At 41.3% G+C, this 27,567-nt stretch overlaps 2 protein-coding genes across 2 annotated transcripts in view; both read left to right on the plus strand.

Annotated features, from left to right (window-relative positions):
- LOC147440507 (uncharacterized) overlaps positions 1-21,574 on the plus strand; it is a 28,487-nt gene extending 6,913 nt beyond the window's left edge. Inside the window, 2 exon segments of the mRNA XM_086483529.1 lie at positions 21,118-21,219; positions 21,342-21,574. Coding sequence (XP_086339655.1) covers positions 21,118-21,219; positions 21,342-21,386 — 147 coding nt within the window. The 3' untranslated portion in view covers positions 21,387-21,574.
- Positions 21,575-25,283: 3,709 nt separating this feature from the next.
- LOC147440508 (protein SRC2-like) lies at positions 25,284-26,556 on the plus strand. Its single transcript, XM_086530223.1, has one exon. It carries the CDS (start codon positions 25,467-25,469, stop codon positions 26,364-26,366), a length of 900 nt encoding a protein of 299 aa, XP_086386349.1. The 5' UTR covers positions 25,284-25,466; the 3' UTR covers positions 26,367-26,556.
- Positions 26,557-27,567: the final 1,011 nt, after the last annotated feature.

The raw sequence follows: 27,567 nt of genomic DNA on the forward strand, positions 1-27,567 counted from the left end.
GGGGAGCAAGAGCATGCTTATCGTGCTTGCCCACAAAAGAACACACACAATGAACCTCCTAGAGCTTCCATAGTTGAAGTTCAAGAAGAAGATGCTCATCGCAAAGGATCTCCTCTATGCCATGCTTGGGGAAAGGTAAGAGAACATAATGCTTGCATTCTCTTTGGCAATGGCCACTAAGCTAGGCATCCAAGCCTTTGAGATGGGAGATACCCTACCAGGACAATGGTGCTTTCAAGGGAGAAGAAGTCTCAGTTACTCCCTTAATTGGGAAAATTGAGGCTTCATGTCCAAAACTATGTGGACAAAGAGGATTTCTTCATCTCTTCCCTTAAGCATGAGGATGTAATCCTAGGGGCACCATGGTTTGATTGCATGGCAGCCAACATCAAGCTCCCTAAAAGCCAAATTTACTTTAAGTACAGGGACAAAGACATGTACATATATGCTAATGAGTCAGGTAACACTGTACCTCTTGTACATAAGCAAGCTTTTGATAAGTCAATAAAGAGCTCTATTTCTGTGTACATGATATTTGTAAAAGACTCTCAAAATGAACCTAATGTTTTGTCAAATAAAAATAAAGGGAATAAAAAAGAATTAGGGTTATCTAATTCTCTTAATAAATTCCAAGATGTTCTATTGACGACATCCTAATGAATTGCCTCCAAAACGAGGGGATGATGACCATGCAATTGAGCTTCTTCTAGGAAGCTCACCGCCTAATAAACCTCCTTATCAAGTTTCTCAAGCTCAACAAGAGGAAATTATGTGGCAAGTGCATGAGTTGGTTGAGAAAGGAATGGTTAGGCCTAGTTCATCTCCATTTTGTTCACCAGTTTTATTAGTGCAAAAGAAAGATGGCACATATCCTATGTGTGTCGACTATAGAGCACTAAATAGGATCACTATCAAAAATAGGTTTCCCGTTCTGCAGGTAGACAACCTATTTGATAAGCTACAAGGATTGACCTACTTCAATGGGATTGACCTAAAAAGTGTCTATTACCAAATAAGGATAGTGGATCAAGACATTGTAAAGACCGCATTTTGCGTTACATTTGGTCTCTACGAATTCATTGTCATGCCTTTTGGCTTGACCAATGCACCAGTTACATTCAACCGCATGATGGAGAAGCTCTTTAGGCCTCACCGTAGTTACACTGGAGTGTTCTTTGATGATATAATCATCTACTCCAATTCCTTGGACGAACACAAACAACACCTCTAGGTAATTTTTCAAGTTCTATGAGAGAATAAGCTTTACATAAATCAAAAGGAAAGAGACATCATTAATGATAGCTGAAATTTTAAAAGGTCCATAAAAACGAGGTGCAAGCTTAACAAAGACATTGGTATCAACACTTTTGATCCTTTGTTTTTCAATGCGAAGTAAAACATAATCACCTTCTTTGAATTGGTGTGCCATGTGGTGCTTGTTAGCATGCTTAGTGTAAATTTCTTGTGAGTGTTTAATAGCAGAATGCACACTTGCATAAATATCATGAAAGTTAGTAGTGAAATCATCAGCGGTAGGCACAACATTAGAAAGACATTGGTACAACCAAAGTTGGTCGAAGCGGGGAGATGGTCTATACCAAGCAAAGGGTGCAGGCGGATGCAGTGCAGAAGGCTAGGACAGGTGCCAAGTCCTGCATATATGAAAACGAATTCCTCGTATTTCTACATGCCTTAGAGACGTGGAAGCACTACTTATTGGGGACTCCTTTCATTCTGCGAACGGATCACCAAAGCCTCAAGTACTTCATGATGCAGACCAAGCTCTCTGACAAAAAAATGAAGTGGCCAAATTTCCTTTCACAATTTAATTTTCATATTGCTCACATTATTGGCAAGCATAATCAAGTAGCCGATGTGCTCTCAAGACTATCGAGAGTGAATGCGGTTTCCATAGAAACTCACAATTATCTATCTTCTATGATAGATGAGTATGCTATCGATCCCAATTTTAAAGATGTGATGTCAGCCCTTGCACTAGGGAAGAAAGAGGAAGTGGCCAAATTTCCTTTCACAATTTAATTTTCATATTGCTCACATTATTGGGCCGCATAATCAAGTAGCCGATGTGCTCTCAAGACGATCGAGAGTGAATGCGGTTTCCATAGAAACTCACAATTATCTATCTTCTATGATAGATGAGTATGCTATCGATCCCAATTTTAAAGATGTGATGTCAGCCCTTGCACTAGGGAAGAAAGAGGAAGTGGCCAAATTTCCTTTCACAATTTAATTTTCATATTGCTCACATTATTGGGCCGCATAATCAAGTAGCCGATGTGCTCTCAAGACGATCGAGAGTGAATGCGGTTTCCATAGAAACTCACAATTATCTATCTTCTATGATAGATGAGTATGCTATCGATCCCAATTTTAAAGATGTGATGTCAGCCCTTGCACTAGGGAAGAAAGAGGAACCATTTACCCTATAAGATGGTTATCTTCTCTATGGTAATAGGCTATGCGTTACTAACTCACTACATGAGAATGTAATGTATGAATCTCATGCTCCTCCATATGCGGGGCATAGAGGGATTCAAGATACCCTAAGAGGGATAGAAATGTACTTCTATTGGCCTACCATGAAAGCGAACATACAAAAGTTTGTTTTAAAATGTGTGGTTTTCCAAAAGATGAACTTTGATAGAGGGAAGCAACCTGGTTGCTTCAACCTTTTCCAATTCCTAATTCACCCTGGGAGAGCATATCCATGGATTTTATCTTTGGATTTCCTAAGTCTATCCATGGGAATACGGGAATATGGACAGTAGTAGATAGGTTCAGTAAACAAGCGCATTTCATACCTGTCAAAAAGGCTATTAAGGCCCATCAAATGGAAACCCTCTTTATGTAACATTTAATGGCCTAAAATCTTTTGTGTAGCGGAATTTAGCATGAACATAGTGGGCATTTCATTAGAGTTGATTCCTAATGAGAATTACAAGAGTGCTTGGGTGGAGAGAGCAACAAAAAGCATAACACCTAGTTAGATAGCATCGACAATACTTTCAAAAGAGAGAGCAATTAAGCTATTGACAACAGTTGAGGACCGGATTTGCATGGAGCCGGTCCCCCCTCCAAAAGGCTTTGTATTATGGTTTCTCCCATCAAGAGAGACATTGTACAATACAATTCTTTGTGTTCCTTCAAGACTAGCTAGTGCAATGAAGATGGAAGCTTCATACACCAAGCAAAATACTTAATCAAACACAACTTGAATTATCCCCGTTCTCAGACCCAAGACCTCACACACCTTCGAAGATGGTGAGAGCTAGCAGGGTATGAGAGTAGATTGAGAGGAAAAAGAAGTATCTTACGAGAAAGAAGTACATCTCCTCACATAATCACTCATATTAGCATAGCTTAGCTTAGTAATTAGCTTGGTAGAGAAGATGAGCATGCATTGAAGCTTGGCTCTTGGTTGGATTTGCATCCACATGCCAAGAGAGTGTTGATGTAGGCTTCTATCTCACAAGCTTGGAGTAGGTGATGAGCTCTCCATTAAAGCTTGGGAGGAGATAGAGTATTTTTCCTTCACACATGGTCAAGTGTGAGAGTGTTGTGTGTCAATGCCAAGCAAAAATCAGCCCCCTCTCTCTCTTGGGCGAGCCCTAGCTGCTAAGTTAGGCTGGCTTTTGCCTCATTGGACCTCCCCAGGTCAAGCCAATAGGGATTAAGCAGCATAAGTGATAGCCTTCTGACATGTGTCCCCCTTTCCCCTTTTGTGAGAGCTTTAGATAATTAAATAATTAAACTAAACTCTCATTGGACCCCTTTGCCTCCTGGCCAATAGGAATCAGGCAAGCCATGGGGCTCCTGAATGCTCATTGGACCCCTTGGGAGACTGCCCAATAGTCTTCTAGGACACTTAATTCTTATTGGTTTCTTTTATTAAATGTTTTTAAATTAATTAAACTAGATTTACTCTAGCTTAATTCTCATTGGTCCACTTCAAGGGTCTTCCAATAGGAATTGGGCACACCTTGTGGGCATCTGGCCTAGGGAGCTGACATGTGTCCCTCATTCCCTTTGTGTAAAGGGAGCCTGTGTGTGTGTGTGTAGCTTTCTCTCTCATCCCCTAGCTTTGGGGCTCGCCCCCTCCCATGTAGGGATATGCAAAGACTTTTTGAGCTCACACTAAGCATCCAATTTTCCCTAGGGTTAACCTTTGGACACAACCTTTGAATTTTGGAACCTTAGCATTTTGGAAGTCTTAATGGGCTGAACCTTAGGGTCTTTTTGGCCCATTGTTTCACATGGATCTTTTGCAGATGGCCCCCCCTTTGGATCCCTATTTTCCCTCCTTTGGATCCCTACTGTGGCCGGTCTGCTAACTTAACCAATATTCTAGCTTTTTCTCCCTTGGCACTTCCCCACATTAAATGATCAGTTTAATATGAGAAAATAATTTAGGAGAATTAGATATTGATTATTATGACATTACCTCTCTCTTGAAATCATAGTCGTCCTCGACTATGGTGTAGAGAAGATAAAGCATATGCATGAGTCCTTTTCTTAGCGGGTAGAGGATCCCTATGTTACCCTACGACATCATTCCATAATGGATGACTAGTCCATTTGGCGCTTGAGAGCCTGAGGCTGCCGCAAGCATGTCTGCACATTAGTCCTATCAGTCTTCCATAGTAGAGTGACAAGCTCTACTTGGTGTTTGGGAGACGTCGTCTCCACAAACTTGATCTAAGCATGCATACTACATTTTTGTGCACAAATAAAGAAAAAGAGAGTCTTATAAGACAAAAATTTTTGTTCATTTTTAACATTTTGTACATTTGCTTACTCTTGGGAAGCATTGTAAGCATTGACAAGGTTTAGGTTATCCTTTAATTGTATGCCTTGCATCCATCTAGCATCTTCAAAAGGATAATTCTTAAACTTAATAAGATATCGTCTGATAGTCTTACCGCCTCTTAATACCTTGTCTTCATGTCGGAGAATGGACTCGGGCTGCAGCACCTCCTCGTGGTCCTCGATCTCCGGTGGGTCTTCAATAGTTGGTTCTTGAGGTGGCTCTCCTTTGTAAGGCTTTAAAAGGCTCACATGAAAAGCATTGTGTATGAGCCAATGATTGGGCAACTTAAGTTAATAGGCCATGTCATTGATTGGCCTAAGAATCTGGAAGGGACCATAGTACCTTTTTGCTAGTTTAGCATAGTACTTTTGGTGGCCCGTAGGATTCTTGCCCGTCGTGTGCCTTAATCGAGCCTTGGGAAACTTTAACAAGACCCAATCGTTTTCTTTAAAGGCTTGGGCTCTTCTGTGCTTGTCAGCAGCAGCCTTTTGCCTTTGCTGTGAGATAGAGATAGCATCCTTAATCTTTTGGAAAGATTCTTGTAGGTCTCGGCTATACTCATCTGCAGCGAAGATCTTCCCATGTACCTTAAGTAGCAAGGGACTTTTTGATCTTCCCTCAATTACCTCGAAAGGTGCTTTTCCTGTAGAAGTATGTACAGTGTTATTGTAAGCATACTCTACTAAGGGTAAGTACTTCTCCCATTGGGATCTTTGATCTACTTCCGTTACATAGGCTTTTAGTAGATCGAGAATAGTTAGGTTAGCTATTTCACTTTGGCCATCAGTTTGTGGATGATAGGCCGAAGAGAAGTTTAGCCTTGTTCCTAAATTCTCAAAGAGACCCTTCCAGAAATTACTGGTCATTCTAGGATCTCTATCCGACACTATGGACATTGGCAAGCCATGGTACTTGAAAATTTGTGAAATGAAGAGGGTTGCCATTTGATGGGCTTTGATAGTCTTTTTGACAGGTATAAAATGAGCTTGTTTACTGAACCTGTCTACTATCGTCCATATTCTCGTATTCCCATGGATAGACTTAGGCAATCCAAAGATAAAATCCATGGATATGCTCTCCCACGGTGAATTAGGGATTGGCAAGGGTTGAAGCAATCCAAGTTGCTTCCCTCTATCAAATTTTGTCTTTTGACATACCACACATTTGGAAACATACTCATGTATGTTCACTTTCATGGTAGGCCAATAGAAATATGTTTCAATTCCCTTTAGGGTAGACTGAATCCCTCTATGCCCCGCATATGGGGGAGCATGAGATTCATACATTACTTTCTCACGTAGTGAGTTAGTAACGCATAGTCTATTGCCATAGAGAAGATAACCATCTTGTAAAGTAAATGGTTCTTCTTTCTTCCCTAATGCAAGGGCTGAAATCACATCTCTAAAATCGGGATCAATAGCATACTCATCTATCATTGAAGATAGATCATTGTGAGTTGCTATGGAAACCGCATTCACTCTCGGTCGTCTTGAGAGTGCATCGGCTACTTGATTATGCTTGCCAGCTATGTGAGCAATATGAAAATGAAATTGCGAAAGGAAATTTGCCCACCTCATTTGTTTGTCGGAGAGCTTGGTCTGCGTCATGAAGTACTTAAGACTTTGGTGATCCGTTCGCAGAATGAAAGGAGTCCCCAATAAATAGTGCTTCCATGAGTCTAAGGCATGTAGAACTGCAAGGAGTTCTTTTTCGTATATGCCTAGAGCTTGCTCAACAGGGTCGAGCCTTCGACTCTCATAGCCTATGGCGTGCCCTTCTTGGAGCAAAACAGCCCCAAGGCAATCACCACAAGCATCACATTGGACCTCAAATGGTTTTGAGAGATCCGGTAGTGTAAGCACAGGTTGAGAGATAAGCTTTTCTTTAAGCTTTTCGAAAGCATTGTTCTCCTTAGCAGACCACGTATACCTAACATTTTTTTTTGTTAGGTCATGTAATGGTCCCGCAATTTGTGAGAACTTTTCTATGAAGCGTCTATAGTATGCACACATACCTATAAAGCTTCTTAGTTCATGAAGATTCCTTGGTTTAGGCCATCCTTTTATTACCTCTAACTTGGATGGATCCATTTGGATTCCATCTTGAGAGATAATGTGACCTAAATATTGAATCTCTTGCAAGAAAAATTCACTTTTCTTTCGATTAACATAAAGTTTATTCTCTCTTAAAACTTGAAATATTACCTGGAGGTGTTGCTTGTGTTCCTCTAATGAATTAGAGTAGATGATAATATCATCAAAGAACACTCCGGTGAAGGTTCGATGAGGTCTGAACAGCTTCTCCATCAAGCGGTTAAATGTGGCTGGTGCATTAGTCAAGCCAAAAGGCATGACAATGTATTCGTAAAGACCAAATGTAGTACGAAATGCGGTCTTTACAATGTCTTGATCAACTATCCTTATTTGATGATAGCCACTTTTTAGGTCAATCCTACTGAAGTAGGTCGATCCTTGTAGCTTATCAAATAGGTCTTCTACCCGTGGAACGGGAAACCTATTTTTGATAGTGATCCTATTTAGTGCTCTATAGTCGACACACATACGATATGTGCCGTCTTTCTTTTGCACTAATAGCACAGGTGAGCAAAATGGAGATGAGCCAGGCCTAACCATGCCCTTCTCAATTAACTCATGCACTTGCCGCATAATCTCCTCTTGTTGAGCTTGAGAAACTCTATAAGGAGGTTTGTTAGGCGGTGAACTTCTGGAAGAAGTTCAATTGCATGGTCGTCATTACCTCGTTTAGGAGGTAGTTCACAAGGGATGTCGTCAATAAAGACATCTTGAAACCCCTTGAGAAAATTGGATAACTCTAATTCCTTTTGGTTGCTTTTATTTTCTTTTGCTAAAGCATTAGGTTCATTTTGAGAATCTTTAACAAAAATCATGTACACGGAAATAGAGCTCTTTATTGACTTGTTGAAAGCTGGTGTATGTACAATGGGGATGGTGTTACCCATCTCCCTAGCATCTATATACATGTCCTTTTCCTTGAACTTAAAGGAGATTCTCCTTTCAGGAAATTTAACATGGGCAGCCAGACGGTCAAACCATGGTGCCCCTAGGATTACATCCTCATGCTTGAGAGGAGAGATAAAGAAATCCTCTTTGTCCACATAGCCTTGGACATGAAGCCTCAATTTCCCGATTAAGGGAGTGACTGAAGCTTCTTGCCCCTTGAAGGCACTATTTGCGGGTAGGATATCTCCCATCTCGTAGGATTGTATGCCTAGCTTGGCGGCTAACTCCATAGATATAAAATTGTGAGTAGAACCAGGGTCAAAGAGAATAAAAGCATCATGTTCTCTTACCTTTCCCCAAGCATGGCATAGAGGAGATCCTTTGTGGTGAGTTTGGGGAATCTCCTCCTCTTGGATTTCAACCAAAGAAGCTCTAGGAGGATCTTGGCGGTTGTTCTTTTGGGGACAAGCGCGGTACGCATGCCCTTGTTCGCCGCACTTGAAACACCGGTTATCTTTACGATAACGCTCAAGCTCTTCAGGAGAGAGTTTATTCTTTCCTTTGTAAACTCCCTTCTCGTTAGCTTTGTTGGAATTGCCCTTAGGAGACTTTTGGACATTGTCCTTCCCCTTAGGCTCATTGGAACCTTTGTTTTCCGGGGGCTTATTATTTCTTTTACCCCCCGTTTGGAAATTGATTCGCGAGGCCACCATAGTATGGTGTATTACCGCCGATATGGTACGTGGCCTTTGGGAGTTGACATACTCCGCCATTTCTTCGGTTAAGCCCGCACAAAATTGTTGCTTTTGCTCTCCAAAATCCAACTTTTTGAAGACAGTGGCTTTGAGTTGTAGGTCCCAAAACTTGTCTACATATTTGTGGATGGATTCATTGGGAGAGAGCTTTAAGCTTCGCCATTCGGTGAGTACTTTGTCTTTGGCATCGGTGGCCAAAAACTGCTTCATAATGGAAGCTCTTAAAGCCTTCCATGTTCGTGGAGCTTCACCGTTGGCTCGTAGGCTAGACCACCATTGTCTGGCGGACTTTTGAAAGTGCATAGCTACATGGCGTAGCTTAGAGGACTCCGTGAAGCCCTCATCTCCAAACGCCGCATCGAATTGCTGGATAAAGGCCAAAACCTTGTCTGTAGCACCGAAGGTGCCATCATAGGTAAGGAAAGAGATGCTCTTCCCTCCCTCTTTGAATTTCTTCAGCTTGGACGACCTCTTCCATGCGGCATAGGATTTTCTATGGCCTCTTCTTTTTGATGGTTCAAAAGTTGCACCATCACTTTCTTCAGAAGATGAAGAATTTGAAGAAGGTGGAGAAGAGGGTGACCTCTTTCTCGCCTTTTTCTTGTCTTGATCTTTGTCGTCTTCACCATAGCTTTCATGAGAGGAAGAGGATGAAGAAGATGGAGAAGAGGGTGTCCTCTTTCTCGCCTTTTTCTTCTCTTGCTTTTTATCATCCCTCTTTGAATTATGGCGTGGAGAATAGTGTGATGGTCTTCTCCGCTTTGGTGGTGATGGAGAGCGTTTAGCCCGCCGTCTTCGTGGAGCCATCTCCGCCGAGGTGGCGGGAGACTCGCTTCTTTCTCTTTCCTTCGGTGGGGGCTCTTGAGTTCTCCTTTGGGAAGGAGATGCATCATCAAGAAGTAAGTTCTTGAGCCCTTCATATGGATTCTCTTCTTCTTCCCGAATCGGAGAGAGACCTCTTTTGGTAGTCTCACAGGAGGCTTCCTAGGTGTTCTCTCGTCATGGTGATGAGCTTGGAGAATCCCGTGAGCACGGAGTTGCCGTTGCACTTCACTTTGGAGAGATGGATTGCCCATGGCTTGTTGAAGCCTAGAAACAAGATAATTAACAAGCATTGAAGCATCATTAGTAGCTTGCTCATGAGCAAAATCAAAGTTATCAACATTAATTTCACTCTCTTTAATATTGTCAGCCATTCTAACAACTTTTAGGTGTAAACTTTTTAGGTGTACTTTGGCACTTCAAGCCCTAGTTGCTACTCCTCTTTACCCCTTTAGAAAAAGCACTCAAGCTACTGTACCCGCGGCTCGAATACCATTAATTGCAAGGAATAGAAGAGAGGGTCTTTCGACACCAAAACAGCACCGGCTCCTGTCAAGCTTCTAATAGCTCAATAGTGGTTAAGCCGTAGGCAAGCCCCGTAGGACTCCACTATTAAGACCATAGCTCTCGACGGTGATGCCCCGTTAACTGCACAAAGGCAGGCGCACTGCAAGGCTGAAAAATCCCTATTCTACTTACTCACAGGCAATTAATAATACCAACCATTTGTAGCTAGCTTGAGGACCTCCCTTCTTGAGCAAGAAAAGAGAAACCTTGAGCTCTGATACCAATGTAACATTTAATGGCCTAAAATCTTTTGTGTAGCGGAATTTAGCATGAACATAGTGGGCATTTCATTAGAGTTGATTCCTAATGAGAATTACAAGAGTGCTTGGGTGGAGAGAGCAACAAAAAGCATAACACCTAGTTAGATAGCATCGACAATACTTTCAAAAGAGAGAGCAATTAAGCTATTGACAACAGTTGAGGACCGGATTTGCATGGAGCCGGTCCCCCCTCCAAAAGGCTTTGTATTATGGTTTCTCCCATCAAGAGAGACATTGTACAATACAATTCTTTGTGTTCCTTCAAGACTAGCTAGTGCAATGAAGATGGAAGCTTCATACACCAAGTAAAATACTTAATCAAACACAACTTGAATTATCCCCGTTCTCAGACCCAAGACCTCACACACCTTCGAAGATGGTGAGAGCTAGCAGGGTATGAGAGTAGATTGAGAGGAAAAAGAAGTATCTTACGAGAAAGAAGTACATCTCCTCACATAATCACTCATATTAGCATAGCTTAGCTTAGTAATTAGCTTGGTAGAGAAGATGAGCATGCATTGAAGCTTGGCTCTTGGTTGGATTTGCATCCACATGCCAAGAGAGTGTTGATGTAGGCTTCTATCTCACAAGCTTGGAGTAGGTGATGAGCTCTCCATTAAAGCTTGGGAGGAGATAGAATATTTTTCCTTCACACATGGTCAAGTGTGAGAGTGTTGTGTGTCAATGCCAAGCAAAAATCAGCCCCCTCTCTCTCTTGGGCGAGCCCTAGCTGCTAAGTTAGGCTGGCTTTTGCCTCATTGGACCTCCCCAGGTCAAGCCAATAGGGATTAAGCAGCATAAGTGATAGCCTTCTGACATGTGTCCCCCTTTCCCCTTTTGTGAGAGCTTTAGATAATTAAATAATTAAACTAAACTCTCATTGGACCCCTTTGCCTCCTGGCCAATAGGAATCAGGCAAGCCATGGGGCTCCTGAATGCTCATTGGACCCCTTGGGAGACTGCCCAATAGTCTTTTAGGACACTTAATTCTTATTGGTTTCTTTTATTAAATGTTTTTAAATTAATTAAACTAGATTTACTCTAGCTTAATTCTCATTGGTCCACTTCAAGGGTCTTCCAATAGGAATTGGGCACACCTTGTGGGCATCTGGCCTAGGGAGCTGACATGTGTCCCTCATTCCCTTTGTGTAAAGGGAGCCTGTGTGTGTGTGTGTAGCTTTCTCTCTCATCCCCTAGCTTTGGGGCTCGCCCCCTCCCATGTAGGGATATGCAAAGACTTTTTGAGCTCACACTAAGCATCCAATTTTCCCTAGGGTTAACCTTTGGACACAACCTTTGAATTTTGGAACCTTAGCATTTTGGAAGTCTTAATGGGCTGAACCTTAGGGTCTTTTTGGCCCATTGTTTCACATGGCTCTTTTGCAGATGGCCCCCCCTTTGGATCCCTATTTTCCCTCCTTTGGATCCCTACTGTGGCCGGTCTGCTAACTAAACCAATATTCTAGCTTTTTCTCCCTTGGCACTTCCCCACATTAAATGATCAGTTTAATATGAGAAAATCATTTAGGAGAATTAGATATTGATTATTATGACACTTTATATCACAAATCTTTAAGTACCACGTCGTGCCAATGTCAATAGTGTTGGACAGAGATCCTATAATGACCAGAAATTTTTGGAAGGATCTCTTTGAGAATTCAGGCACAATGCTAAATCTCTCTTTGACCTATCACCCGCAAACGGATGGCCAAAGTGAGATAGCTAACCTAACAATTCTTGATCTACTAAAAGCTTATGTCACTAAAGTAGATCAAAGGTCGCAATGGGAGAAGTACTTACCTTTAATGGAGTATGCTTACAATAACACAATGCATACATCCATGGGAAAAACACCTTTTGAGGGCATTGAGGGAAGATCAAAAAGTCCCCTGTTACTTAAGGTACATCCTGGGGCAGTCACTTATCAAAAGACTCATATACCACGTGCGTTCAAGAGTTAATTAATAATACCCCAATATACATACTATACTTACACTGTGAGCCTATTTAAAAAAACCCCACCCCCCTCTGTATGTATACATTTTTATACATTTTGGTCTTTTAATAATCCTCTCCGGTTAACTCACGTGATATCATACACATTCTAAAAAGTGACCGCCCCGAGAGGTACATGGGAAGATCTTTGCTGCAGATGAATATAAGCGCGACCTACAAGAATCTTTCTAAAAAGATTAAAGGTGCTATATCCATCTCACAGCAAAGGAAAAAGGTTGCTGCTAACAAGCACAGAAGAGCCCTGACCTTTAAAGAAAATGATTGGGTCTTGCTTAAATTTCCCAAGGCTCGGTTAAGGCACATGACGGGCAAGAATCCTATGGGACACCAAAAGTACTATGCTAAACTAGCAAAAAGGTACTATGGCCCCTTTTAGATTCTTAATCCAATCAATGAGACGGCTTATCAGCCCAAGTTGCCCAACCACTAGCTCATACACAATTCTTTCCATGTGAGCCTGTTAAAGCCTTACCAAGGAGAGCCACCCCAAGAAGCAACCATAGAAGACCTACTAGAGATTGAAGACCAAGAAGAGGTACTGCAGCCTAAGTCCATTTTCTGACACAAAGAAAAGGTATTGAGAGGCGGTAAGATTATCCGATAGTATCTTATTAGCTTTAAGAATTATCCTTTTGAAGATGCTAGATGGATGCAAGGCATACAATTAAAGGATAAACTAAACCTTGTCAATGCTTACAATGATTCCCTAGAGTAAGCAAATGTAAATATGTTTTAAATGATCAATGTTTTTGTCTTATAAGACTCTCTTTTTCTTTATTGTGCACAAATGTTAAGAAGTATGCATGCTTAAGATCATGTTTGTGGGGTGACGACGTCTCCCAAACCAAGTAGAGCTTGTCACTCTACTATGGAAGATTGATACGAACTAATGAGCAGACGTGCTTGTGACAACTAAGTCTCTCAAGCACCAAATGGATTAGTCATCCATTCTAGAATGATGTTGAAGGGTAAAATAGGGATCCTCTACCCGCTAGCAAACGGACTAATGATTAGGCTTTATCTTCTCCACCTCATAGTCGAGGACGACTATGATATCAAGAGAGAGGTAATGTCATAAAAACCTAATATCTACTTTTCCCAAATGATTTTCTCATATTAAACTAATCGTTTAATATAAGAAAATACCAAGGGGGAGCAAAGGTTGGATATTAGAAAGGCTGCTAGACTGGTCTCAACAGGGGATCCAAAAGACGGGAATTGGGGATTCATATGGGGATGGTCTACTAAAGAGCAAAGTACATCAATGGGTTTAATAGACCTTTAGGTTTAACTTTATTGAGACTTCCATAGGGCAAAGATCTAAATTTTTACTCTAAAATCCCTAGGCCATGAGAACTTCTCTTAGTGACTAAAGTGTTGAATGCTAAAGTTAACAAGGTGGCTACAACAGTGGGCGAGCTGGGATGAGAGAGAACACACACACACACACAAGCTTACCTTTACACCTAAAAGCAAATAGGACACATGTCAGGCATGCTGGGATGACACACAACAGTAGGCGAGCTGGGATGAGAGAGAACACACACACACAAGCTTACCTTTACACCTAAAAGCAAATAGGACACGTGTCAGGCATGCAAGGAATCCCCCAATTTTTCATGAATCCTATTGCAGACAAAGAGGTGGACCAATGAGGATTGAGCTAGTGTAAATTCAATTTCTTATTTTAGAAATGCTTGATAAAAGAACCAATGAGAATTAATCTCCCAGAAAGAATATTGGACAGTCAAAAGGTCCAGTGAGAAATAAGCAACCCACAAATTTCCTTAATTCTTATTGGCCAAAAGACTAAAAGGTACGATAAGAATTTAGAAAATTAAATTAATTATCTAAGCTTTTACAAAAAGGGGAAAAGGGTGGACACTTGTGACAAGGCTCTTGACTTGGCATCTCAAATGCTATTGGCTAAGCTTTTGAAGGGCCAATAGGGAGCCAACATGAGTAAAAAGCTTTCTCAAATGCTATTGGCTAGGCTTTTCAAGGGCCAATAGGATGCTACCAAGAGTAAGTTGGAGAAGGGGTCGCCCAAGAAGAGAGAGAAGCCTCACTTTTGCCTGACACAATTATACACACACACTCACACAACTCATGTGTAGAGAAAGAAAGTCATCTCCTTCTCCAAGCTTTAATGGAAAGCTCATATTCTTCTCCAAGTTTTGATAATGGAGACCTACACTAACAACTCTTGGATATGGAATGCACATCCAACTAAGAGCCAAGCTTCAATGCCATGCTTCTCTCCTCTATTATTTAATTACTAAGCTAAGCTAAGCTATAAGAGTAATTAAGTGAGGAAATACTTCTTCTTCCTCTACATCTAGTCTCATACCCTGCTAACTCTAACCATCTTCGAAGGTGTGTGAGGTCTTGGGTCTGAGACCCGAGGGAATTGATGTTATGTATTATCACGTGTAAGTTTGGTTCATGAAGCTTCCATCTTCATTGCACCAACGAGTTTTTACCAAGGAACACAAAAAGTTTTATTGTACAAAGTCTCTCTTAATGAGAGAAGATATAATACAAATGCCTAATGGAGGGGAGACCGGTCCATGTAAATCTTGTCCTCAATAGTTTTCAATTGTTATATTTCTCTCCCTCTTTCAAGTATTGTTATGCCAAACTAATTAGGTGTTATGCTAACGTTTCTATCTCCAACCAAGCACTCTTCTATGCTCATTAGGAACTTGCTCTTAATTTATTTGTTACATAGCGACGCCCATAGCGACGCCGACAAGGGTGAAAAATAAACCGAGAGCGTCAGAAACTTAGATCTCAGATCTGAGTTTCGATGCTCAAGTGAAAGAGGTAACCCACGCTTTCCCTCTTTCTCTCTCTTTCTTCTCCACACACACACACACATTGTGTCTTTGAGAGAGAGAGAGAGAGAGAGAGAGAGAGAGAGAGAGAGAAAGAGAGAGAGTACACACATGCATAAACAAAACACACACACACATTGATAGAGAGAGAGAGAGAGAGAGAGAGAGAAACCAAAGAGAAAGAGAGGGGGAGAAGACGGAAAGAGAGAGGTAAGGGGAGAAAACAAAGAGAGAGAGAGAGAGATAGATAAAAAATTAGAGAAAATATGAAATGAAATGTTATATTAAGATTTAGGGTTAGGTTATATTTAAAATTACATTTAATTAAAATTAGGTTAGATAAAGATCTAGATTAAGTTAGATTATACATTTAACTTACTTTTAAAATCTATGCCAGATTTAAAATTTGGTTAGATTTAAGATTAGGTTAAGATTTAAATTAGATTTAAGATTAAGTTAAATTACATTTAGGTTTAGGTTAGATTTATGTTTATGTTAAGTTTAAGATTAAATTAGATTTAGATTTACGTTAGATTTAAAATTAGGACAAGATTTAAGATTAGCTATGTTAGATTTAAGTTGGATTACATTTAGATTTAGGATTTAAGATTGGATTAGATTTAGGTTTATGTTGAGTTTAAAATTAGATTAGATCTAGATTTAAGATTAGATTAGATTTAGATTTAACTTAGATTACATTTAGGTTTAGGTTAGATTTAAAATTAGATTAGATTTAGGTTTATGTTGAGTTTAAGATCGATTAGATTAGATTTAGATTTATGTTAGATTAGATTAGATTTAGATTTATGTTAGATTAGATTAGATTTAGGTTAGATTTTAGGACATGTTAATGAAGGCTTTGCCCAAAAAGAAAACACTAGTTACACAACAATATGTATATTCCCATCATCCCCATCAAAATCTAGTACCTATTAACTCACCCATTAACCATGTTCAATTAGCTCAGAATCACCATATGTTCAATTAGGTTAGATTTAAAATTAGATTTTGGATTTAGTTTTTATATTAAAGTCTACCTTCGGGATTACGAAAAAAATTAGAGTTAGGCGAACGGTGATCCCTCTCTTCCTCTCTACGGATGTGACCTCGAGTTGGAAAGCTTTCAACGGCATGATACTCAGATTGGAGGCCAACATGTAATGTGCGAAGTAATCCCTCGAACAAGGATCTGCTTTGAAGAGATGTTAAGATGTTGTGAATTGCTACAGCTAGAGAAGAGGCAAAGGGGTTTTATCCACTACATGCACTATCGTGTAGACGTGGGTGTGTAGATTTCTGGTACCCACAAATACAGGCATTGACCAATAAAGACAAGATTATAAACCGATGGTTCTAATCTCCGTGCACCTCTAAACCTCGCGAGGTGTGCAGGGCTCAGACATGACTAGAGAATGTGAGGTAGTTTACAGTGTGAACAAAGAGAGAGAGAGAGAGAGAGAGAGAGAGAGAGAGAGAGAGAGAGAGAGAGAGAGAGAGAGAGAGAGAGAGAGAGAGAGAGAAGACGAATGATGCCAATAGAAGATTAAATTTATGTCTAGGTTATAAAGTTTTTACATTCATTATGAGTAGTGACGAGGATGTGGGGCCATCCAACAGAAACACCTATCTCTCAACAAGGATCTTATGTCCTTGTAATCAATACAAGCATGATGTGTGATGGACAAGACGCGTTTCTTTGCAGCACGTTCACAAATTTGGCGAGTTCGATCCATCTATTATAGATCGAGTTGTTGCCAACTATAACTCGTCGGACTTTGACGCTGGCCAACAGGCAGCAATCTTGAAATCCAATAGACGTGTTCGTCGCAGGCGCTTTGGTCAAGCAACATATGTGAGGCCATAAGATGTATCCTCTGACAGCTGGGAGGATGATCATGCAGACCACATTCCTAAAGAGGCAATGTTTGAGCCCGAGATCGATGAAATGATCGAGACGATCATGGATTCGAAAAGGCTTATCTATGATGATATGAAAAGTGAAGCCAATACGCCATTGTATGATGGAGCACGTGTGTTTAGATTGAAGGTACTAATGGTATGCAAAGTTTGGATGGAGTGACACTAGAGTCACAACACTTTTCAGGTGATCTATCCCAACATGTTTACTGCAATAAAAAACTCTAGATGTATAATGATTTGATAGATTACTTACACAAGTGTACCGCATTTTTTTCACTGTGTAGATTGCTCAAAGATCACATACTGCAGCTGATAATGCGATGCCAAATTCCAGAGAGGAAGCAAGAAAGATCTTGCAAAACTTGGGGATGGATTACAATTCGATTCATGCTTGTCCTAACGACTGCATTCTTTTTAGAGGGGAATATATAGACATGGAGAAGTGTCCGAAATGTGATTCCGAGAGATATCGAGAAGATCTCCATGGAACAAAAATTCCACAAAAGGTTTTGCGACATTTTCCTCTTCTTCCTCGCATCAAACATTTCTTCGAATGTAAGTCCATGGCCGCCCTAGCATCATGGCACGAGGAGAATATATCTTCGGATGGTGTGTTACGGATTTCTGCAGATTGCGCAGCTTGGAAACATATAGACGATACATGGCCGGATTTTGCCAGGGAAGCTCAAAATTTGCGCATAGGCGTGGCTATGGATGGCGTAAATCCATTTGGTCAGAGATCAACATCTTACAGCGTATGGCCCGTTGTCATCGTCAACTACAACATTCCCCCGTGGTTGACTACCAAGAAGGGGCACCTGTAGCTAAGCTTGATTGTGCCGGGGCGGTATAAAGTGAAGAATATGGATGTGTATCTTCATCCACTATTGGAAGAGCTACAACAATTGTGGATTGGCATAGAAGTGGTGGATATGAGCCGACACAAAGGTCGACAGAATGCTTTGATCAGAGGTATTCTAATGTGGACCATGGATGACTATCCTTGACTAACAGAATGCTCAGGTGATTTACACTCAAACTCAAACACTGTAAATTAAATCTTGGTTTTTCTTAAGCTTATCTATTGTCATGTGTATACATGCAGGGCTACAAACAAGCAGATACAGAGCATGTGTCACATGTGGACCTACACTTAATGCACGTCGGGTGCTCTCATTGAAGAAGCAAATCTACGAAGGACATCAAGCGTATCTTCCAGAGAATCATGAGTTACGTGACTGCTTTTTGGGAAGAGCCACCAAGGATGTTTGCTCAAGCATGGTTAGCGTAGAAGGAGATGTGTGATGATGGTTTGTCCCTAGGGATGAAGAGACTCTCTCTATGGTACGAGTTACCATATTGGCCCAGACTCATGATCAATCACTTGCTCGATCCAATGTACATATTCAAGAATGAGGGTAATCTAATGTGGGACCATCTGACCAGCAAGAAAGATACTTTGGGAGCCAGGGTTGACCTTAGAAATGTGGATCGTCTAAAGCAATATTGGCCGCAGACAGCATCCGATGGATTGATAAAACTCCCTAAAGCGCCATAGATTTTGACAAGAGCCCAAGGACGCAAAGTAAAAGAGACCATTTGATCTGTGCGGACCCCCACTGGTGTAATGCACTCGCTCCGAACGTGTTTCACTAAATAAGAGAAGCTTACCAGTTTGAAGTCACACGGATGGCATAAAATGTGTCAGGTATGTTTAGACTGGAATATATCATAGTGGGAATTGTGTAACAAATTCGTATGTGGACTTTAATATCATTGCTAGACATGTTTTGCAATTTATTTTATCGGTGGCCATTGAGGGATGTTTGTGTCCTGACGTCCGTAACACAATCTACAAACTAGTGAAGTTGGTGCAATGGATCTCACAAAAGGAGATCAATGTAGACTCCATACCATTCGCCAAACTAAACGCTGCGGAGGTTGTGTGCATGTTTGAGAAACACTTTTCTACTACCATGCTAACCATTCAGGTGCATCTTCTTGTTCACATAGTTGAGGAGGTGGAAATAGCTGGCACAATACATTCCAGATGGATGTTCTTTATAGAACGTTTTATAAAAACGCTTAAGGGATATGTGCGTCAGAAGGCACGTTCGGAGGGTAGCATGGCAGAAGGTTGGCTGGTATTAAAGTCCCTAGTTTACATTGGAGAGTGGCTAGACGGATTTGATAAAGCCCGGGACACGCTTTCGCAAACCATAGATGATGAGCGCATATCTAGGATTGTCATGTGCAATCTAAGTGTTGAGAAGAAGATGACGAAAGATCTAGAGGCTAAAATCAACCGATTTTGCATGCTTCACAATCCAGTGATACAAAAGTGGATTTCACAAACGAGGATGCAAAGCAAGAGCCACAAAGGGCACGAATAGAGTGGAGACGAGAAAGACGACCCTCGATGCATTATCCAGCGGATCTGGAGAGCCTATCAACATTCATGAGCTTAAGATGGTTGGGAAACCAATTGAAAAGCGCACAACGGAGAGCTCTATATAAACATAGGGAGTGATGCTGAGCTATGCGAGGATGAGAGAGATACCTCTTAAAGCCATAAACATTGTATTTGAACAATTTTGCTCCGTTTTATAATATATATTGTATTCATGTGGCTTTTTCTCCATTCTTGTCTATATGCTATAGTTGAGAAATTTAAATTGTGTTTAATCGTCATTGCTACCACTCCAGGTATGTTCTCACAAGCAGGGACACTCCTCGATGTGTCGTGAAAGTCTGATATGCTGATGCAGCACTGCGCTCGGATTGCGATGGAGACTGAGGCTGCAATCGCGAAGGAGGTGATTCGTCTGTGCTCATAGATGCTGCCCGTCCCTCCACTAGATCCCGTCTCTGCTCATAGATGATCCCCATCCCTCCACTAGATCTAGTGGAGGCACGGGAAACATCTATGAGCAGAGACGGATCACCTCCTTTGCGATTCGAGCCTCAGTCTCCATCGCAATACGAGTTTCATCCTTTTACAACATACGTAGAATGCACATGGGAGACAAATTCACAAGAACTTCACAGGAACCTATCTACACAGGAATCCCTCCCCCTTTATGAGTCCTCTCTCTCTCTCTCTCTCTCTCTCTCTCTACACGAATCCCTCTCCCTATCTATAGTATAGATTATAATTTGTCCATGTTTTATTCTCCATTCAATATTAAGATTAAATGTTCGTGTGTTTAATGTAGGTATGGATGATGATGAGTTTCTTTATTCTTTGTCACCCCAGTAGAGAACGTGGTATGAGGACCGTCATCGCTCTGGAGCACCATCACGTCGTTCCACTCCTTCAGCGTCTCCCTCTATTATGGAGCATTTAGTACGCTCCGAAGCTTTGGTGTTGAAGAGACGATCTTCGCACTTGTCTAGGCACCAATGCTCTAGTTGTGGCAGCGACGATTGCTATGGGGATGTCGCCGCTGATGCCTCGACACCGCCTCATGTCCGACGAGACTCCTTACCTTCCCCTTCTTTGTCCGCCCCCACACTAGCCACGACATCGCCATCTACGCGGGATCTACGCTAGGTTTTGTGCGGCTATCGGCCGTTCCTGGCTACACGCCACTAGCTACTCCTCCGGGAGTCACCCTAGTTGACACTCCTCGCTTCGGGGCCCAGAATCCAGTGGAGACACCTGACGTCCGTACCCCCATTGAGACGCCTCTAGAGATCCCTTCCAAGACACCCAGATTCACGCATCACAAGCGAGAGGGCTTACCGTACTCGATCGACATCAGCAGCGGCATCATGAGCGCTTTAATGAAGACCTGATGAAGGTTTGAATGCGCGAATACTGCAAGCACAAGCATTCTGAAGTACAAAAAGCAATAAAGCATGGGTGGAATAGGCCAGATTGACTGGCCAAAGAAGATTGGAAGAATGCGAAGCGAGCAATGCGCGAGAATCCTGACAAGTGGAAGCAACAAAAGGAGGTAGCCAAAGCGCAAGTAGAGGAAGGGAGCTCGCAGCACTTGGGGAGCTACGGGTAGGCATCATTTGATGCCGATTTTGTAAGTGCTTTTGCATTGCTCTTTAGATTTGATAGTTACGTCTACTTGTACTTTTAAATTCTAATATAATGGATTCTTTGTATATTGTGAACAGTGGTCGATGACAGGATATGACTCCACAGCGTACGAGCGCGAGTACGCAGACAGAAAGGGCTTAAATGCCTTGATGGACATTCTGAGTTCTTGCGACGGCATGGTTAGTATTTCACTTTACTCTTTTACATTTGTTGTATTTCAATGATAAGTTAAAAAAATAAATTGTTTTGTAATTATATGTTTATACTTACAGAAAGTATGTTTTATTGTTTTTTTTTGCAGAATTCGATAGATACACCGCTTGGACGCGATGAGACGTCTAATTAGACGACGTCAATCTAACCATAGCCGTAGCCAGATAGCATTAGTTTCCTTTTGTCATAGATTGTATATTGAGATGACGTATACGTCTTTTTGTAACTGTTGGAAAACCATGTATTTTCTCAATAATGACAATTGTCTTGTAACTATTACATTTGCAAAGCTTAACAATCAAGTGATTTTGCATATGATGTATAAAATTGTCATTGATTTACTTGCGTCCAATTACTTTTGTCAGTTTTGTATCTTGATTCTGCAAACAATACTATGTATGATGGAGTTAATGGTTATATTGTCTTGTTGGTGACTACTTTGGGTCTATACCTTGCACTTTCTTTCGAAGGTGAATCTGGGCTTATCTTGGATTCATTTAGGTTTACTCTATTATTGAAACATTCAATATGGTTGATGGGTGGCAGGGCATTTAGCTTTGCCACCCAAATTTTTTTACTCTCGGGCGTCGCTATATAAGGCTCTACAACATCGCTGTGAGCGTCGCTATAGGAAGTCTGCAACCATCGCTATCAACGCCGCTATATGCGACGAAGATAGCGACGTATATAGTGATGTTCCCGTAGCGACGCTGTTAGCGACGGTCTTAGCGACACCGAGGAGTATAAAAACCCAGTGTATTTCCATCGCTAAAAGCGTCACAAGTGCACATAACCTCTTATAGTGAGTGTTTGATAAGTGTCCCTTCAAAAAAACTCAAAAGTCTTGAATAGAAAGAACTCGTCTCCTTTCAAATGCTATTTTTAAAGGGCAGCATGCTAAAAAGACTTTAGAGAACAAAGGAGTAAAGATTGTATTCATAGAAGTTAGATCCATGAAATAAAGTATTGATTCAATAATAAGTGTAAGCACATGGAACCTAACCTACTACTGGCTCCAACTTTCACTTTTCAATACATAGTATCTTCCCAAGATGCTTCAGCGTCTCGAGTTAGCTTCAAAAGCACCCCTAATCCCTAGGATTTGACCTCAGCATGTAGACACTAAAAAGACAAGCTTAACCACTAGGCTATTCGCCTTGGTTGCCCTTATGGCTCCCTTAAGCACTAAAAAAAACAAATAAACCCCCTCCCCCCCCCCCCCCCCCTAGCCTACCCCTACCCCCGCTTTCTCCTTTCGCTTTTTTTCCCCACCCTTCCCTTTTCCTTTCTTCCCCCCCCCCCCCCCCCCCCCCCCCAAAACTAATTAATTAATGGTTTGTAAAAAAGTTGTTTTGGCTACCTACTCGTTTTTATATTCTAACTTGATAGAGTCCTTTAGCTTAAGGACTTCACAAAAGATTCATTTTTAAATTGTTTTATTACTCTTTATGCTTATTAAATCTATCTTTTTTTTTGAAAGCATTAAAATATTATTTTGTTTTACTTTTTCAATGTGTCTTTTTAAATTATTGTTTTTAGTTAATTTTTTCCATTTTATTTTATTTTCAAATGATAATATGCAAAGTGTACTTTTCACCTCATTATTGAAGTGGGGTATTTTTTCTTTTTTTTATTATCAAACTCACAATCATGAGTGTAGTGTATTAAACATGTGAAGAAAATTTACAAGGGAGCCTCAAGCTGTTACCAAGCCTTGAGGAGACGTGTTGTACATCGAAGACTTCACCAGTCCTTACTCAAGAAACTTTACTCACAGAGCTAAACAAGCCCTCTGAGTTCTTCTTCATGATATAAACTATTCATGATATAGGATATATAACAAGTGAAAGGGTCAAGATGGCTTTCTAAAACAAAAAGAAAATGATAAAATCATTGGTTGAGTTCTCTTTCATCAAGAGAACTCAACCACATTCTAAAGGCATTTACCATGCATTAATGCACGAGGCTAATTACTGTAGCCCCCTCAACAAATTATGGAAGAGGCACTGGACGAAAAAACGGTGGGAGGGAGTCATGGAGAACATTTGGAAGCCAAGGTGGCCTCAATATATGAAGATATTTCTGTGGAAAGTGATGTGGGGTGCTCTGCCGACGGGCGTAAAGATACAAGAAAGAGGAATCGGGTCCGATTGTTGCTCGGGGTGCAGAATAGCTAGTGAAGACCTAGCCGACCTTTTCATGGGATGCCAGGCAATCAATTGCATGGCTGGAAAAACATGCAAGTGAATTCAAAGGACATGGCAAATTAAGTTCTTCAAGACTGATCTGTTCTTTGGTAGTAACATGTTGGGAAGTCCTGCTCTTCTTGTCTGCACTCAAATAATTAGGCACTACTTCTTTCACCATATTTGGCAAGCAAGGGACCGCCGTGTGTTTGAGGGGGATCTGGCTGTGGGGGTGGTAAGCTTTTGTGAAATCATACAAGAGAGCAAAGTGACAATCCACAGGATCGGAGACAAACAAGCCTCAGAGGACTAGTCTAGAATAATACATGTCATGATGACATCTTGTAATAAGTAAAGCCTAGGAGTAGTTGTGGTTTCTCTGTCAAGCAGAAAACTTGTAATCCTTTGACCCTCAAGGCTCAGTCTGAACTCTAGGTTGGTGTATATTTCTGACGTTCTTAATACTATCCACTCACAATTGTGAGTTTTGCAAAAAAAATAAAAAATTCATTAGGTATAGTTTAACTAGAATTATATAAGGTAAACCATTGTTCAGGAATATCTCTTTTATAAAGGGCTGAGTTATTTCCTTGCAAAGAAGCAAACCCGAAATAATAGTCGAATTTTTGAATTTGCAAGATTTTTGAACTAAGTTCTTACATATTTCACCAAATTTTTTCCCTTACCATGGTTTACTCATTTAGTATATGTGTGTGTGTGTGTATGTATATGTATATAATTTACTAGAATTATGTATGTGTGTATGTATGTATATGTATAGAATTTACTAGAATTATGTAAAGTGAAGCTTCACTTTAGCATTGTAATAGAATAGAATGTAAATGAAGTAAAGAAGTGTAAGGATGTGAAATTAAAGGTGAAATAGAAAGATTCATTTAATATTTTAAAATGAGAATAACATTTAAGGAAAGTCTCCAAATTGGCATTGAAAACAATGAAAGTATACCTAACCCAACTCAACACTAAAGCTTCTTTTAGAAAGTCACTAAATAATATATTATATATTTTTATTTTATTTTATTTTAAATGGTAATGTGCAATGTGCATCTTTCACCTTATTATTTAAGTGAAACTTTTTTTATTTTATAAACCATTTATAAATATATATGTGTAAATGAATAATATAATTTTATATCAAAACATAACAAACATTCCATGTGATTGTAAGCACTCATTTAAATTTACTCTCCATAAATCTTCATCCCCCCTTAGCTTAGGAGACCTTAGTGTCTCTTCACCTTGTTTATAAAAAGATGCACCCTAGGTAGGAGAGAAAGTTTTATTAGGCAAACCACGTTCCATTATCGCCCGCAAAAGGTCATTCCCAACTTCTCGCCCACCCACGGGACTAAAGAACACGGGGTCTTCAATAAAGACCCCATCATGGAATCGACGGCAGAGGGGACACGTGCACATCTCGAGGGTGATCGATGGCCAACAAAAATGTTGGGTCAACGCTCGACCGTCGACTCGAACCCACAACCTGGGCCAAGGCAACGAGATGAGCTAACCCCGCAGCAACAGGCGCGTGCATTTCATTGCCATCAAGGCGCAAAATAAACCGTGTATGGTGAACTCACGCAAGCAAAAGTAAACTCGGACACAAAATATAAACTCGGACACGTCCATTTAAAATCGGACGGCCATTTTTTGCGCGCACACCCCCTTGCCATGGATCCCATGACGGGGTCTTCAATGTGAAGAAATTTTTTTGGATATGGAGAACATGGGACGGGCAGCCGTCCACGTTGCCTTCTCTCATTTGCTGCGCCAGCTTAAGATTAATCTTCTGCGCAGGTGTGAACATGGCATCGCTGCTGCGGGAAACCAGATTGGCGAGGAAAACCAGCCAAAACCGAAACCGTGGGCGAAGGAAACGGTCAACACACTTCAGAGTCTTTGAGTCGTCTTGACGCGTCTTCAGTTACGCTACTTGTGCTGCTCTCTCTCTCTCTCTCTCTCTCACACACACACACACACACACACAGAGCTGCACACCCCTCTCCATGGCGCCTCTGGTAGATGTTGAGATCACCATATCCAGTGCCCGCGACCTCAAAAATGTAAACTGGAAGCATGGTGACCTCTGTGCATACGCGGTTGCATGGATCGAAGACGGTGGTGCCGAGCCCACCAAGATGAACACAGAGGTTGATGCCAGCGGCGACACCGATCCCTCATGGGGCAATAAATTCACTCTCTGTGCCACCAAGGAGAAGCTTGAAGATGCACACCTCATCCTTGAGGTCTACCACGAAGAGGTGATCGTAGGCAGCGCCTCACTTCCGCTCCTCGATGTCGTAGACACCGGTGGCTACGACAGTGCGCAGGACTACACGGTCAAGCTGAAGCGGCCGTCAGGGCGACCGCATGGTAAGCTCGAACTCGCAATTTGTTTGAGAGAGAGGAGGGGGGTGTATGGTGCGCCTCCGCCGGGGGCATCACCATATGGGCAAAATGCAGATCCAGGTTACAACCACCCTTACGCTACCCAACGTTATGCACAGCCCTACCCAGCCCAATCTTACCCTTATGGTGGCCCACCCCCATATGGGGCTCCCCCTCAGCCTTATGGATCATATGCCCCTGCTCAACCTTATGAATCCTATGCCTCCCCTCAACCCTATGGAGCCCCTCCCCATGATAGTTTCTACAGCCAGTCTCAGCCCCCAGCCTACCAGGAGACTCCACCAGCTCAGCAAGAAGGTAGTAAGTTTGGTGGAATCGGCACCGGCCTTGCCATTGGTGCCGTCGCAGGTGCCATCGGCGGACTGGCTCTTGGCGAGTACATTGACCACAAAGAGGATGAGGCTGCTGAAGAACAAGCGGAAGAGGATGCAGAGCGCTATGCAGAGGCCCGTGAGGATGGAGGTGATGATGGTGGCTATGGTGATGATGACTACTAAGTGTGTTTCTGACAGGTTTTATGGTCACACTATTTTTGTGATGGTCTTTTTATTTTAGCTGTGATTACTCTCTAAGAAAAGGTTCAACTGAAGTGACGTTCACAAAGTCGATAACTTGGCATCTATGTCCAACACTATGTTTTTCTCAACAGTCTTTGACTATTAATATTGTTGTGAATTCTTTTGGCCATGTCAATGTCTTGCATAGTACCACACACATTTAGAGATGCAAGCATAGATTATTGCGATTTTCTTCGATGCTATTCAAATTCAATAGCCTCCTTTCTTTCAAAGGAGTGTTGGGTCAATATTACGTGTTGTCTCAATAAATGGCACACATGTTTGCACAAGCTCCTATCCGGCAGTAATCACAGCACCATATTCCAATACTAGTTTGTGCATTACATCCCTATCTTGTTTTGTTTTCAGCTTTTTAAAGAAACCCTTTGATGCACCGTGAACATTAACCAATCTAATTCTGCACAGCATGCCGTACTTTCTAAATTGCCTTTGCTCATATGATCTGAGAAAGTTCTTAGCATATGCAATGTCCTACAAATCCAAGAAAGAAAGAACTGATGCTTGAGCTTTACTAGCCATGACATGAATACATTGTTGAGCATTTAACCCTCTTTCCTTTCCTGGGAAGCTACATGTTTCCCCACCCTTTTTGATTCAATCTTGTAGGCCTCGACACAAAGCCATCCATTTATCCATAATATTGCCATCTACACTCTTGATGTTTTCTATCATTGCAAAAGTGTCCCAAGTTGAAACATAGGATGAACATTAATAAGCATCAAAGGAAGTTTGACATGTTTTTTAGTAAGCTGCTTGAATTCAGCATTTACAATCTCAAGTAAAGAGGATGATGATTCGACATTACAATACCATTCATAACTGAACAGTCAGCCTGAGCTGGTGGAACTCCATTTTGATTTACAAAGTAGATCTTGTCCAACCTAGGCCAAGATTGCAAATGAGAATTGGATTTAAAGGTAAACCTTGGGGCATGTTCATTAGTAGCTAGCCGTGCATCAAGCATACAGTGTGTTAACATCACTTTTCTTTGCCTAAAGGCCTTCCTAGTGAGTTTTTGTTGAGCCCCCTATGCATCAATCACACACTTTCCTTTGTCGATGTGGTCTGACTCCTGATTTCTAGGGGGGTCTCTCGAAGAGGAGGGTTGATGAGAGGTCAT

The sequence above is a fragment of the Adiantum capillus-veneris genome, chromosome 15, assembly GCF_014529385.1.
Source record: "Adiantum capillus-veneris isolate H3 chromosome 15, ASM1452938v2, whole genome shotgun sequence".
Lineage (NCBI taxonomy): Eukaryota > Viridiplantae > Streptophyta > Polypodiopsida > Polypodiales > Pteridaceae > Adiantum > Adiantum capillus-veneris.

What these genes read in the sequence shown, in the direction of transcription:
- LOC147440508 (XM_086530223.1), top strand. Translation starts at nt 25,467, where the DNA reads ATGGCGCCTCTGGTAGATGTTGAGATCACCATATCCAGTGCCCGCGAC.